The sequence below is a fragment of the Pygocentrus nattereri genome, chromosome 14, assembly GCF_015220715.1.
Source record: "Pygocentrus nattereri isolate fPygNat1 chromosome 14, fPygNat1.pri, whole genome shotgun sequence".
Taxonomy (NCBI): Eukaryota; Metazoa; Chordata; class Actinopteri; order Characiformes; family Serrasalmidae; genus Pygocentrus; species Pygocentrus nattereri.
Window position 1 is genome coordinate 26896048 of NC_051224.1, and position 15857 is coordinate 26911904.

General features: G+C 42.7%; 1 protein-coding gene across 8 annotated transcripts; it reads right to left on the reverse strand.

Moving 5' to 3' along the window:
- Positions 1-3465: 3465 nt before the first annotated feature.
- smarce1 (SWI/SNF related, matrix associated, actin dependent regulator of chromatin, subfamily e, member 1) lies at positions 3466-15686 on the reverse strand. Of its 8 annotated transcripts, none has more exons than XM_037544923.1 (11): positions 15583-15686; positions 13848-13900; positions 13448-13491; positions 12820-12924; positions 11983-12075; positions 9976-10107; positions 8610-8781; positions 7767-7939; positions 6500-6601; positions 5890-6118; positions 3466-4409 (listed from the first exon to the last, which is right to left on the reverse strand). In XM_037544923.1, the coding sequence occupies exons 2-11, from the start codon at positions 13852-13854 to the stop codon at positions 4189-4191; spliced, it is 1278 nt and encodes a 425-aa protein (XP_037400820.1). In that variant the 5' UTR covers positions 13855-13900; positions 15583-15686; the 3' UTR covers positions 3466-4188. The 8 variants fall into 8 exon arrangements, with proteins under 8 accessions (XP_037400820.1, XP_037400822.1, XP_037400823.1 ...); XM_037544925.1 differs by having other exon boundaries at positions 12826-12924; positions 15583-15685; XM_037544926.1 differs by having other exon boundaries at positions 11995-12075; positions 15583-15685.
- Between the last annotated feature and the right edge of the window lie 171 nt (positions 15687-15857).

Here is a 15857-nt window from a genome sequence, read left to right on the forward strand (position 1 = left end):
CATGTTTTGTTTATAAATTAACATCATAAAAATCAACTCCACCCTCAACATAAATAAATAAATACATTTCAGTTTCCATTAACAATCTGAACTGCTGACCCCCTGAGCAGCTGGGAGGCTCTCCAGAGCGATGTGGCGCCCCCTGCTGTTCACAGTGAGTAATGAATTATTATACAGGATTCAGTCTTAATTTATACATTATCTAAATGTTTACATGAAAAATATCAGTTATCAGCCTCACAGTAACCGTCAACCCATCCTGCATCCCTGTTAAACAACGCCTGATTTCTCTGTAAACAGCAGCAGGAGAGACTGATCTGAAGTCAAAGGAACCCAAACAGACAGTGATTTTGGAGCTTTTCATCACTAAATCTGCTCAGTGAGTAACAGTGTGAGCGGAAAGGCCAACGGGCAGATTTCAGATCAGCCGAGATTGGAACGGAGACACAAGACTTCATTCTAACGTATTCACTCTTATATGGCGCTTTTAGGGTTCTTTAGTAAATCCAAGGATTCTGGAGGAGGGTGATGGAGAATATTGCTGCTGTCGGAACAAAATCGCATATTTCCAAAACGGTAACTTTACAGGTGAAGGAAAAATGAAGCTGAAACCGGGCTGTAAACAGAGTAAAGTGAGAAACGTGCTTCGGTTCTTCATTTTAAACCTGTTTGTACTCAGTTTAGGCTCCTGACCTTTAACCTGCAGCCTGGCCCGTTCTACTGAACCAGTTCCAATTGCAGTTCCACAGTAAAAACTGTTTTAAAACAATGCAATAACAAGGCAATAATAATGTACAAGGAACTCTTAGAACAGATGGTTCTTCAAAGGTTCTTTCGTAATGACAGTGGTTCTATATAGCACAAAAAGGGTTCTATTTTTACCAGCTTGACATGCTAATAGTACCAGAACCCTATTCAAAAAGGTTCTATATAGAACCACCCTCTCCTTCAATCTAAAGAACCATTTCACCATACAGAGGCTGTTTAAGCATGAAACTGTTCTTTGAGTGTTTGTGGTTCTATGCAGAGTCGATCTTTACTAAAGCTCAGTGATACTAATTAATCCCACAAACAGGGAAATTCCACCTCCACATTTAACCCATCCATGAAGTGAAACACCACATACACACTAGTGAATACACACACTAGGGGGCAGTGAGCACACGTTCCCAGAGCAGTGGGCAGCTCTATCCATGGCGCCCGGGGAGCAAATGGGGGTTAGATGTCTTGCTCAAGGACACCTCAGTCATTGACTGTCGGCACTGGGGATCAAACCGGCAACCTTCCAGTCAAAGGGCCAGTTCCCTAACCTCCAGCCCACGACTGCCCCTAAAGAACCCTTAAAGCCCTTTTTCAGGAGTGTAGTGAAGGTTCTCCCAAGAAAGTTCTGGTCCATAACTCCGCTTTACTGGAATTTACTCAGGAATTTACTCAGGAATTTAGAGTAGCACTACATAAATCACGCAGTCAGAACCGAGACATGCCCTTCAAAATAAAAGTCCCTCAGCATAACAAATGCTAATATGACTAAAAAGAGAACCGACGCCACAATGCAGTCATCACCCACAAGGTTCTTTCTATCAGGAAGAGTCCCAAACACTAAACTCACCCCTCTGAAAATCACACCTACATTAATTAGTCTTTTCTCATTGGTTCATGAGCTTAATTTTTAAATAAGAATGCTGTCCCACATTTTCACACCACTTCCTGGAACACAGAGATTTCGTCTAGGCGCAGCCTGATTTTAGCCACGTCCCTGCAATTCAGAGCAGGAAGTGAGGCTGCATCCCTGTCCCTCATGGCCACATGGTGAGCAGTTAGATCCCACTGTTCTGAAGTAAATGTGTCCCAAAGTCTGGAAATCACTGCATATACATGCACTCAATACGATCATAATTTGATTTCTGTGGTTATCTGATTATTCAAATGGTCATGTAAACACCATACTCTGACCTAGAAATCTGATTAAGTGGCTGGATTTCAGCTGAGTAATCAGATTTCTCAGTGCTGTAAATTCTTACCCTGATTTCTATTGGATTTCTCAGTCTGTGTGAGATCAGACAATGGATGTTGCAAGAAGCAGTAAAACACTGTTGGAGTGGCACTGAAACCAAACATGAAATAAAGGATTTAAATATTCAACTTCTAGATGATGCAAGTTCATATTTTCAGGTAAAGCAGCGCAATGTTTTTAAAATAACTTACAGTGTGAAATTTGCGTTCTACATTGTATGTTAATGTTGGCTTCACATCGTCTTCTCAGAGTTTATTTGGTTGTAAAGCAGGAATGTAGAGTCATGTAGACTCAGAGTTTCCCCTTTATCTGATTACTCAAGTACATGTAAACGCATTGATCTGATTACTGACAAAATCTGATTTTCTCCAGTTATCGGATTATTAAGTGCATGTAAACACTGTGTGGAACAATCATATTTTCTGCAGTTCAGTTTTACTTTCCTATGTTGGCCGATGAGAAACTGACCTGCAAACTCAAAACACACAGCAAAGACTTTCATCAACATGACGACAGCATTTGTGTTTGCAGCACGTTTGTAAAACCCTGCATCGTTTTGAGTGTTTTTTGTTGGGTATGTTGGATCTTCTCATCCACCATACTTTTCAGTGTTTTATTGAAAACAGGGTGAGTTAATATATTTAAATATGAACATTACAGCAGACAATCTGCTCAGTTTAACACAGACAAAAAACACAAATCGTTGAATAGTTTTTTATAATCTAAATCTATAAACGCTTTAGTTTATTCTACAAAACTTTGCATCTTATATTCAGAATCATATTATACATATTATATATATCATACATATTAGCTATTTTAATGCAGTAGGGAAAATGAGAAATTTACATTGAACTTTCTCCACTATTTAAACAGTTTAAATGTACAGCATAAACACAAAGGAAAATTCCAACACTTTTTCAAAATTCCTCCATAATATGGTTAAAATGTAATCAGAGTGGTTTGGTATGAAACGCTCCGTTCTAAATACACTGAGTCCGAACTGTTCACAGTGGTGGTGATAGGAACCAGACGTCCACCATTTTAATTTATGCTGGTTGTATTTGCTTTTAACCTTGTTAATATTCTGCTCTTCCGTAATCCATGACAAGATGGCATATTCTTATATTGGTTCAGGGCTGAAACACTTCTTACAACTTTATTCATTCACACTTTAGCTATAAGGAGTGTGTGTCCTCAACTGCTCACAGCCAATCAGGACAGAGCTCATTTACATACACGACTCAAAGGCATAATAACAGAAACAGCCTGTTAAAAAGCCTGTTCAGAGAGGCTGAGAACGATCATTTAGAAATGAATTAGAGCTGCTTTTGGTTCATCAAACACAAACATTAAATGTGAAATGTATGATGAGGTCTTTAAAGTTGATAACACTTCCCTGCATTACATAATATAAATCTTCATTCATAATGAAAGAGAAACATTTTAGATATTTTAAAACAGACATAGAAATCACTTTATTGGGCAATTGTTTTATGACAATACAAAACCGCCACAGCTAACGAAGCCGACAGGAAAGTTCCAGATCACCCACAGTCCCACCTGCGGCTCACCTGCTGTGATATGTAATTGAATGCGTGTATGAGGCTCACAGGAGCGTTAAAAAAGGAGGAAAAGAGAAAAACTAATCTGAGATCACTATCACCCACATTCTACTGACTACTGCTCCAAATTAAAGAAAGGCAACGAAGATTAATGCAAAAATAACGAACTGAGACAACTGCACGGCGGGAAAAGGAGAGCAGATGGACGAGAAAAGCGAGAAACATGTTTTCAGAGGCCGATTCATTCTTTCAGACGGGGTCTGGGAGCTTTTCTAGGAAGAGCGAACAGCAGAGTCTCGGCTGCTTTCCTGGGCCAGATGTGGAGCTTCGCATCTGCATAACGTGCGTTTTTGTTAAAGGGCCACTCCAGAGGTTTTCGAGCGAATCTGTATTGGCTGCATTTGTAGTTTGTGGTTGATGGAAGAGCTTTTAGAATAAACAGGTTTTCAGGTCTTTTCTAAGTACAGATTATCGTCCAGACTGACTGACTGGGCACTACAGATACAGCTAACAGGCATCACTGAAAGGCACTGAAGTGGCCTTTTAAAGCAAAGGTGGGCAGGGCTATAAACCCTTGACCTTTCGAACTTGGGTCTGCGTGGCCCTGCGTTATTGGCTGGGTGCCGGGGGCCGCTCCTCTGACCCCGTTTCGGATGCGGGGGCTTCGGCTGGCGGACCCGAGCTGCTCTCCGATGGAGCCGTGCTGTCGCTCGTGCCCTCGTCTGTAGCACCCTCTGCTGGCTCCACCTGCGCCGGCTTCTCCGCCACCCCGCCTGCCGGACGCTCCTCAGACTCTGCTGGCCCTTCAGATGCTTCAGCTGGAGCTTCGTCTGGAAGGAGAGAGAGAGAAACGCAGCTTTCAGAGGAGACGACTAAATAAACACTATTTTCAGTTTTAGCAGTGCAGCTTCAAGAAAAACACAGCAAACTAGTAACACAAGCTTAAACACCAATAATTAGTCGTTTATCAATACAGCACCTCCCATACACTGAGGTCACTGCATTTATGCATGAGGAAAAAACTATTCTAATTACAACTTAAATTAACAAACGAGAATAGAAATTACACCATGATTAAAACATGATTTAAAAATATTTTAAAAGACAATCTGACTTTAATGTTTAAAGTTGAAATGGTAGAGTATTGTTAAGAGGAGTGCAGAGCTAACAGGATTGTTTTCAGGCTGATTTAAAGTGTCCAGTGTCAGACCTTCTAATGACCAAATTATAGCCCAGTTGAAAAGCTTGACAAAAAAAAGCAGCATAAGACACAACTCTAAGATGTTAAAAGGCTGAAAATTGGCAAAATCTTAAAGGGCTGCACTGATCGGACAAAAACTCAGTTCTGCGTTCTGGATTGTTGCCAGTTACCGTGTGCAGCTGTGTTTACTGTCTTGCTGCTCTGCTGCTGTCAGAAACAGAGTGGGTTGCCAGCTATTCAGAACAAGGATCAATATACATTTATAAGGTGATTTGTTTTCATTCTGAAATGTTTTTGAGACTTTGAGACTATGATAACTTTAAACAGCTGTTCGAGCAGAAACCCCCCCACCCCCCACCCAATCAGAATCTTGGGGAAAAAAAAAATCAGGAATTGGAACCCTGCATAACAGAACTTGTGAAACAACAGATAATCTGTTCCGATGTTTAGTTGTAGCAAAAGTGAAGGCCTACAGGACTGAGATGTACATTCTATGATGGTCTTGATTCTGTGGTTTCTGACTGCCTGACTCACTGTTCTCTATAACCACAGACTGAAGTACGAGTGAGGAACGTGTACCTAATGAAGTGACCGGTGAGTGTATATAGAACCATGAACAGTCATAAAAATCCTTTGCATGATTAAAAAAAGTTCTTTGCCTTGTGAAACGGTTCTCCAAACTGACGGAGGCAGTGTTGTAGATCTTTACTGGAAAAAAATCTGAAAAGGGTTCTACATGGCACCAAATAGGTTCTGTTATAGTTAAGTCAAGCATGTACCAAATGGAAGAACCATTTTTGGTGAGACAGAACAATTTTCAAAAAGGTGCTACACAGAACCCTCTTCAGAGTTAGCATCATGGTAATTGGTGGGTATAAGCTTCTGTTATTTTAGTAGCTACATTAGCCTCGTAACTTGAGCATCAACACTAAAGGATTGATACACTGAACACGTCTCGGCTGATCAACTGACTGGAGTAAATTGAGAACGTGGTGAAATCAATCTGGATATTTTGAGGTTCTGCTCCTTCGCAGTTCACCAACATGTTTATGGATGTTCCCTGAAGTTGTGGTATGAGGTTCTCCTCTGTGTGGTGCTGTGGTTCTGACCTGTCTCCATGGGACTGGGTTTGTCCTGTTGCTCTTTATTTTCGGAGCTGTTCTGTTCCGCGTTAGCCGTTCCCCCGGTTCCTCCCTGCTGCTCCTCCTGAGCTGCGCGCTCGGCCTGCTCTGCGGCCTCCCTCTCTCTCTCCTCCGCCCGCCGCCGCGCCGCCTCCTCTGCCGCTGCCATCTCTGCCGCCAGCTTCTCCATGTCCACCTCCACCTTCAGATCACACAGCTGCAACACATTTACGCTTTAATACACATGTACACAGATGCATCACTAGACAAACCTGACTATTAGAACTTAATAAGAAAAATAAAAAAAAAAACCCAAAGACAGTCTTAATGACCATGCTCATTTCTGCTGGCGCCTCTTACAGCATGTTAGTACTAAGCTAACTCTAGTGATCATTAAGACATTTTGGGCTACAGCTTATAGATTCGAAGCTTTTAAATTAATTCCATGTTTTATTTGAAGTATTATAGACATTATCTGAATTTGTATGCATCAGTATGTGTTTACATGCAAAGATTTTCTCCATTGAATACATTGAACTATTAACCAGATTATTAGGCTGCATGTAAACGTGGCAAGTTTGAGATGATCCACTCTCACCCGTTTGAGCTCACTGTTGAAGGACTCTGTGGACTCCAGGAAGCGTCTCTTCTTCTCCTGGTGTCTGTCTTCGATCTGCAGTAGCTCCGCCTCCAGCTTTCTCTGAACACACACACACAAACAATCAGTCTCCCAAAAACTCAGACCACACTTAATAAATCACAACATTTTAACATTTCAAGTCCAGCCGTATTTCATCAGTAATATCAGGCACAGCCCACAGCACCCTCTAGTGCAGAGCTCCTCAAATCCAGGACTTTAAAGGGACAATCCACTGATTTTTCAAATTTTCTGCATAATTAAACAGTTAAGATGTAAACACAGTCAATCAGAGTGGTTTGGTGTGAAAGTGTGCAGTGGAGTAGCAGAGATTACAGAGATTTTTGTAATCACGCCACTCCAGCTTTTCGCTCCTTGCTACATGCTCACACATTAGAGAAACCCCACTCTGCACCATATGATCTGTGTTTATGATGTATAGGTCATGCCCTGAATATTCATTGAAAAGACACGAAACACGTTTAATAAGTTATATATTTTATGACCTTTATTTAACAAAAACTGGTAAAACATTCTGAGCTATACAGGCTTTTTGTTTAGGCTCAAAGCGACGACCCAAACAAACTAATAAACTGTGTGAGATATCCACAGCGCTTTGTTGCTAGCATGTGGGAGTTGTAGAAGTCACACTCCGGAACAGGAGAAAGAACACTGACGTTCCGACTTTCTGAAAAATTGCTCCAACCAAAATCACGCTCTGATATGAAACATACTGTTCTAGAGAAACTTAATGAATCAGAACAGCGCACAGTGGTGCTGCTAGGAACCACCACTGCTAGGACGTCCACCTCTAAAAGCTCCCTCACAGAAAGTTACTACATGAAAATGGTTATGAATTCACTGCCTGATGACTGAGACACTGTTTTATGATAGTTTTGAGAACTTAAACTCCATTCATGGCGGAGGGATACATGCAGGGAGCTGTGAGGCTGTGAGTCCCCAAAGAAAACCGATTTCAGATTTTCCACTATTTTCTATCATCAACATTCAGTATAAACTCAGAAGACTCGTGTAGGTTCACTGGTGGTTTTGGATGGTAAATTAAAATGTGTTGTAGTCATGGCGACCCCTGGTTCCCATCACAACCACTCAGAGCCCTAGTGTCAGTGATTCACGATCCAGGACCGGAACCTGGATTCAAGGTCCAGCTCTCAGGAGCTCTGCTCTAGTGGACCTGCGATTAAACCCGTTTATTAATCAGATGTACCTGGTGCACCATGAGGGACTGGACCTGTCGCTTTAGGACCTGCATGCGGGCAGTGGTGACCACGGAGCGAACATCCGGCACGACCACTTCGCTCAGGATATCACTGATGAGCCGGTGGTTCCTCTGGAAACGAGCAGCTGCCATGTGTTTCATGGAGAAGCCGTCGTCATAATCTAAAGAGAGGCACACAAGTCACATTAACATGAGTTCTACACCCAGAATCATGTTCAGTCATTCTAATAGAAGGTCCACAGATTTAGTTTCTCCTTGTTCTGAAAAAATATTGCTTTTAAATGTTTAAAGGTTTTAAGCACTTCTATTGCTAATTTTAAAAGACTGAACTGATGTGGATGGTGATTTTTTTATGGTGCCATGTCTGTTTAGATTAGTGACCACACTGGAAATAAGGTCCAATCCCATTTCTTACTTTCACCCCTTGTTTTGCAGTGTCACCAAAACCCCTTAGAACTGAGTTACAGGTTAGTGTTTGAAATCTTCACTCTGAAATGGGACCCTCAAATAAAAAGAGCATTACTTCATTAACAGCTACTAGCGCTGCTCTGTAGGTGACCCCGCCAGTCTGCAGTGACAGCAGAGGAATGGACGAGTAGAGCTGAGTGGTGGGGGTGAGGGGTGAAACGGGACTGGGTTTCCAGACAATCGTGTTCTCACTGCTTCTACTTTTATATTTGATGCATTGCCTCTTTTGAAGTAAATGTTTTAATTTTTTTGGCATTACAAACAAAAGACTTTAATTTGGTTGTTTTTGCAGTTTTAGTCTTTAATCATGTTTATGTGCTACATCAAGGTCTTTAATTTCATATTTAATCATTTCATTCTCACCGTCAGGGTCCTCAGCAGGCTGGATGCTCATGTAAGGTTCTCCCTTATCCAGCCGAGACTGCCTCTGCCTGCTCTCTTCTTCTAAAGCAGCTTCAGCGCGGTTCTTCGCATTAACGTACGCTAGATAGGCCGGGGAGTTGTGGTACGCCTTCAGAGAGTCATTATACTCGATCTGCAGAGACACGGAACAAACAGGACAATCAGCAATAAACATCAGATCACTGACCTCATGATTCAGCTCCATCACGACTCTTCAGGAAACAATTCAGTGATTGCAACTCACAATTCAACTCTTTTCGTCCAATTCAGAATCATTAAATATATGCAGAGTACACAACTGTAACCAGAGGAACTGTTTACACAGGAGTGACGTACAGTAAACACACAATTTTTCATTTGTTCATTTAAAAACAGGGCAAAATTTCTGTTTCTGGTCAATAAATTAGCTAATTCTTTATTAAATATTAAACAGGAGGTTGAACTCATGGTTAATCTGTCTGTGCAGATTTCTCCTTCAATGTATTTTAAAAAAAAAAACAAAAAAAACCCAATGTCGGTCATTTCGATTGTGAATTTCCGTGTTTCCTCAGTTGGATGTGAGCTCTGACTGACAATGCGGGAAGACAGAAATATCAAGTGATCCCTTGAAATCAACCAGAACTATGATAATTTTATAAACAAACGAGGGGCCACAGTGCAATGCTTCAATGTAAGATCAGCCAAACAGTCAGAAACACTTCACTGTCGCTCCCAAGTTGAGAGCATATTTGAACATTGAGATTCAAAAAGATCTGCCGGAAAATAAAAGCTCTAGCTTTAACTCTGGATGTAGGACTGCATGATATGTGATGTTCAAATATGATGTTCAGTAAAGCTGTCTGGCATCACGATGACGATATGAGAAGCGATATATTACTATTAAACAATGTGTCTCTGTCTGGATGTAACTCAAATGCAGACATTGTTTTGTGTGACCAGAAATCTAACTAACCTCTCTTTAATTCCTCTTTAAACATACTGCAAAACACAAAATTACAAAAACTGAGTTTACTATTCTACAAGTAAAACTTTTACTCTTAGCTGGTCTGGGACTTTTGCTTTGAAGGACTCTTGGGGTGTTATGTAGCAGCGTCAGTAGCCTGGCTCCTTTTAGCTATGTTTTCCAAGTGTGTGTTCTGTAGTTGAATTTACATTAAAGCAGAGTTACATTAAACTCGCAATACCGAAATGATTAAAATTCAACTTATTGTGCAGCCGTATCCTGATGTTTTATTCAATCCAAGTATATTTTGATTATATTAAATGACCCATTTTACAATCAATTACAATTCTAACACTAAATTGATGTGTCCATCTGCTCACTGACCTTCTCAGCTTCATACTCGTTTAAATAATCCTGCTTCTCCTCATCAGTGAGGTCCCTCCACATTCCCCCGATGATCTTCCCGATCTCCCATAGCTTCAGGTCTGGATTAGAGGCTTTCACTTGGTCCCAAACCTGAAGAAGAGAAACAGTCAGAGACCCAGTATCGAGAACAGAGGATGCTCTACAGCCAGAGAGAAGGAACAACACAGAACATCATAAAGAGGGCATCACAAACAGGCTGGTTACTACAGGAGATTTCACACTAACACAGACATCAGACAGGACACAGCTGCTCTGATGGATGAGTCAAAGACAGTCTATCTGACTGTCAGTAATCAACACTCACCTTTGTTTACTTGAATGTATTGCAAATTAGCCTCATTCTAAAAATCTGAAGTTGTGCACCCTTTGACAAACACATATCAGGAGCTCTGGATCTACGGCTGCGTTCACACTGCAAGGGCAAACTGGTTTATGTGGCAGTGTGAACAGAAACACAATCAGATTTTGGCCTCTTTCTTGCTCGGGACTGAAAATCATATCAATCGGAACTCATAACCATAATACACTTTATTTATATAGCACACTTTACATGATGTTGAGGTGCTTTACAGAATAATTAAACTAATAAAAACAAGTCTAAAAAGAAGATCCTTAAAATTCTACCTAAAAAGAACCAGAATTCTTCAGAACAATGCAAAATCCATAAACGTCTAAAGAAAAAAGCCTTAAGATTCTTATTAGAAGATCCAGTGCTTTTAGAACAAAGCAAGACTAATTCATAAAACAGATCCATGAAGCGAAATGAAGATCCTCATTTCACAGAGACTCGTTCCACAATCGTGGTCCCAATACACTAAAATCACACTCACCCAAGAAGCATAACTTAGACCGTGGAACCACCAGCAGATCGATTAGTTTGCAGAGTCTGAGGATGTAAAAATCCTGCAGATATACTGAAGCACATTCATAAACCAAAAGAAAAATTCTTAAATTAATTCATGGGACTTTTAAATCTATCAAACTTGACCTTCATCATAGTTTGTCAGGCAGGAAGAGACTCTTTACTGCAGCAACATCAATATGTTACTACGGTTTCGCCTCTCATCTTCGCATCTTTGTGGCTCAGTCAGGAGCTCATCTGAGCCTCAGTCTTCAAAGAGCTGATCACAGGAGCTCCTGCTCTGCTCTCTGTGAATAAGATTAGGCCACCTGCTGTCGGAGGACGAGTGAGATGAGGGCCAACGGAGCTTCTAACGAGAAAAATCAAACTGAGAGCCATTCAACATCACATTTACTTCAAGGACTTTCTGAAAAACAAAAGAACCGAAGGCGTGTTCTTCTTGTGGTAACCCCCGACCCCAAGCTTCGAACCGGAGCTCCTGATATAGGCATGACATGGACACGACTTCAAACTAAGAGGAAACTTCAAAATCCTTTCCAGAGCATTAAAATTGATCTGTGTGATTATCTACACACAAAACCACATTCAGTTCCCTTTACCACTCATACACACAAAACAATGATTGTTTATTAGAAAAAAAGGTTCTATATAGAAATATGAACACAAAGAACCACTTGCATGATTAAAGCGATCTCTGCATTGTGAAAGGGTTCTTAAGACTGATTAACAGTGTGTTGTATATGATTCTATAGAAAATCTTTTTGAAAACAGTTCTATGTAGCACCAAAATGTTCTACTACTGTTACAAGCAATAAAAAAAAGACCATGTTCGGTGCTATACAGAACCACTTTCTTTACTACAGAACTCTTACAGACCCATCGTTCCTAAGCGTGTATGTAAGTGGAACGACAGCCAAGTTGATTTCTTTTGCCCCATTTTAATCTCAGATCTCCCCAAACCCAAAGATCAAGTGGTCGTTTCCAGCTGGTGGTCATCCAGAGAACCACCTACTGCCGTAGGTCCCAGGCAGCTTCTGCCCCCGTCCAGCAGAGGGCGCTCCGTCAGGAAAAAGCAGTAAAAGCAGACACCGTGGGTGTCTTACCTTCCTGCTTACCTTCCGGCTATACCGCATGTAGGGCATCAGCGGCTTGTCGGGCGGTTTCGGCGGCTTGGGGACAGTGATCCCTGAGGAGTTCTGCAGGACAGAAGGGCAGGCAGAGGTTAGCGTTGGGGGAACGCAGGGCAGTGGACGCTAACCACACACACGCACAAACACACACACAAACACACACAAACTGCCACAGCAATGGAGCACTATGAGTAAGGAGGGAAGAACTGAAAATGAGGACAGTGTGACCTGCTGAGGCAAAAGGACAAAAAACTAAATTAAAGACAGACGAATCTTCTGTTTACTAGCAGAACACCCATGCAGAGGGTCTCAAAGACAAACCGGCTGCCTTTGATGGTGGTTTGTGGTGCTCTAAGCTGCAGAGTAAGAAGTGACCAGCCAAAAAGAGCTAACCAGTCTGACTGGCAGCCGCCGGCACCGCCCTGCTGGCCGCCAAGCCGAACGGCGCTCGTGCAAAAAATAATGAGGTGATATGAAGGCTGAGGGAATGTGGGGGGGGGGGGGGGGGGGGGGAAACACTTCTAGAAACCAGTCACTCAGTAAACTCAGAGGTAAAAGCGTGCTGGGGAGAGAGTGAGAGGTTTAGAGAAGCAATGAGAGGATTATGGAGGCAACTAGAGCTGCCCATGACATCATCACCATCTACCATCTACCCCACTCAGAGACTAGAAGACCTCCAGACTATAGAAGGAAGAAAACAGCATGTTTTGGTGGTTCTACACAGCCCGAGAGAGGCTGGCTTGGCTGCGTGACCTGCTCTGGGGTTCTAGCTCCTCTGCTGCGGCTAGTTTTTTTATTTTTCGGTCCTACCATTACCCTGTTGTTCCCGCCGGGGTTCCCTCCCAGCCTGTAGTTGTTGTAGGCCAGATGGCTGTATGGGTTGTACCCCACAAACCCAGGGGTGGTGGGCATTTGCTGATGGAGACAAATGAGACAAAACACGAATGAGAAATGACACAAACGAGGGAGGAAGGGACCAAAAAAATGAAAAAAAAAAAAAAAAAAAAAAAAAACGAAGAATATTGCTTTTTTGTTTGGCTTTTCTTTCTTGGGTTCATGGTTTGCATAAGACATGCAAAAAGCAGCAATCTTTGATAAGCAGCACAAACTGGCAAAGTCCTACATCCGTTTGTAGCGAAGCCACAGACATTATGTGGGTGGGGGGGTGGAGGTAGAAGGAAAAAAAAAGGGGGGGGGGGGGGGGTGTTCAGGCCAGGGTAAAATTAACGAGATGATTTTAAACAAAAACAATAAAAAGGCATAAATTTTTTATTAAATGTCAAATTTGCTGTAGGGAAGGTTCCAGCTACCCCACGTAAACGTCCGCCTCCCGCAGTCCTCTCCGCACCGCTGGGTGTCGTTAGGTTTCGAGGTGATGGGGGGGGGGGGGGGGGTAAGGGGGCATCTATGGATGAGTGGCATGTGGTGGAATACTTACTGTGGTGGGGGCCGGGGCGGGGGGAGGCGCGTATGAGGGCCGCTCTGCGAGGAAAACAGAGACGAAAAGGCAGAAATTAGCTAGTGATGCCTGGCCAGTCTGCTTCGCGGCTGCTTGGCAGCGCTAAAGCCTACTTATTCGTCACATCGGCTTCGGGTTCAAACTGAGTGACAAACACTAAAACACATTATCGCCCCACCAGGAACATCATATACAGTCAAAACATGTGAGCGTCACCCATTCGGTCCAACAGGGAGGAAGAGAAGAGATACAGGGTTCACATACAATCATCTACAGGCACCTTCAGGCCATTTACAGTTAAAGCACAGGGTGGGGGTCCTCGGGGGGGGGGCTACAGACTCAAGTGGTCAAATCACAATTAGTTGAAATGTGTTCTTACTTGACATCTTGTTTGTAGGATTGAGGATATCAGGCTAACCCCATCATTTGGTTCTGCAATAGGGTAAAGATTGATTAGACGAATAGGCATGCTTTCACTGACAGTGCACGCACACACACACACTCCACAGCTCGGCCTGCTGATCATAAAGGGGGAAACAAAACAGGCACGTCAACAGGAACATACAGAGCTGGTGAGGTGACAGCCATTATTTTTAAATAAAGCGAGGCTACTAATTATTATATTCCATCAAACTTTTCACAACTGGTGGCCTAAATATAGTAATTAGTGGCAACATCTTAACAAAAAAATAATCACCTTAGATGCTCTGTAGGAACAACACTCATAATTACTACATTCAACAATTACATTAATAACCATTCAACTATATAACAGCAATATCGAGCTACTCTAACGGATATAGCGTTACAGAACTACATGATCGCCTGATCTCATAAAATGCTAGTTGTGAGCTCGGCTAAACTAAATAAATAAGCAAGCATATTCAGATAAACATGATTACTAAAGTATTCAGACATTATTTTATAGGTGAGAAGAATCAAAACTACCGTTACACACAGCTGTTAGCCCAAGTTAGCATCGTTAGCCTGCGGTGGATTAGTCTGTTAGCCTGAATTAAACCTGAGATATTATGATAACGGTACTATGAGGATTCGGCTAAAGTTGTGAGCTAAAACTACATTTACTCGAGTTAGCCCGAGTTAAACCCCTTGTCTAGCACTAGATTAGTCGTGAAAGGCTAGCGTGTGTTAGCACCATCAGCTAGCAGGATACAACTGCGGCATCGTTTAAGGTGGAACGGGAACATTCGAGCCAGAGGTCTGCGAACACTGACAGACTCTGCATTGGCCGGCCGGTGCTAGATAACTAACGTTAGCGAAAAACAAATCAAGTCTTTTGGGATTTTCCCGTTCCTCCTTAAATGCTGCGGCAGATACATGCTGGTACGTCGGACACTAATAATGACCAATGTGCCATTTAAGGTGGAACGAGAAAACTCGACAAAATAAACTGGCGAATAAAAAGCTGACTTCAGCCTCGTAAGAGAAAGGTTAGCATGTGTTAGCAGTTTTAGCTGCAGCCGGAGTTAGCCGCGTTAGCGCTGTTGGCCCGCGCTAGCCACCCACCGTGTTTGTGTTAGATCAGCTCGAGTTAGCCTGTGTTAGCCTGCGGCTGCTGTTACGGTACGGGTTTTTCAAATTTCTACAGTCGGAATTGGAACCAGTCGGTCCCTGAGTGATATAATGATAATTAACAACAAAACGATTTGGTTTCCGCTGCAATTTGGAACCAGAATCAGACTCAGTAGCGGCTGAAGCTCAGACTCCGCCGGCCAGGCTGACTGTGAGCCCGGATTACAGCCAAGCATCGTTCATTCCACATAGTTATTAGTGATGATCATGTGTAAATTATCTTTATAATCCCACATTTCCAGGTTAAAAACATAACGGAGCGAATGAACTGGCATAAAAACTGAAAAGAATTAACCTAAATTAGCGAATTTAAACAGCGAGATCAGCCGAATGTGATGAAGCTCCACGAAACACAGCTGAAAGCGGAGCGTCTAAAACACCGCAAATACACACACATTACTGACCGAAAGCGGTCGAGATCGTGAGCTGATGATCTTAACGCACCGCCTGAGATTTAATCCGAAGTTTAAACGCGTTTCAACGATTTTCTCGCAGAAATATAGGGCGCTGTAAACACTCACCCCGCGCTCCTTTGTTCCCTCCGCCGGAGTCTCCAGAGTCTCCGTGCTGCCCCTGTTGGCCGAGCTGAGCACTGCAGGAGTCTGCAGAGTCTCCGTGCTGCCCTGTTGGCCGAGCTGAGCACTGCAGGAGTCTGCAGAGTCTCCGTGCTGCCCCTGTTGGCCGAGCTGAGCACTGCAGGAGTCTGCAGAGTCTCCGTGCTGCCCTGTTGGCCGAGCTGAGCACTGCAGGAGTCTGCAGAGTCTCCGTGCTGCCCCTGTTGGCCGAGCTGAGCACT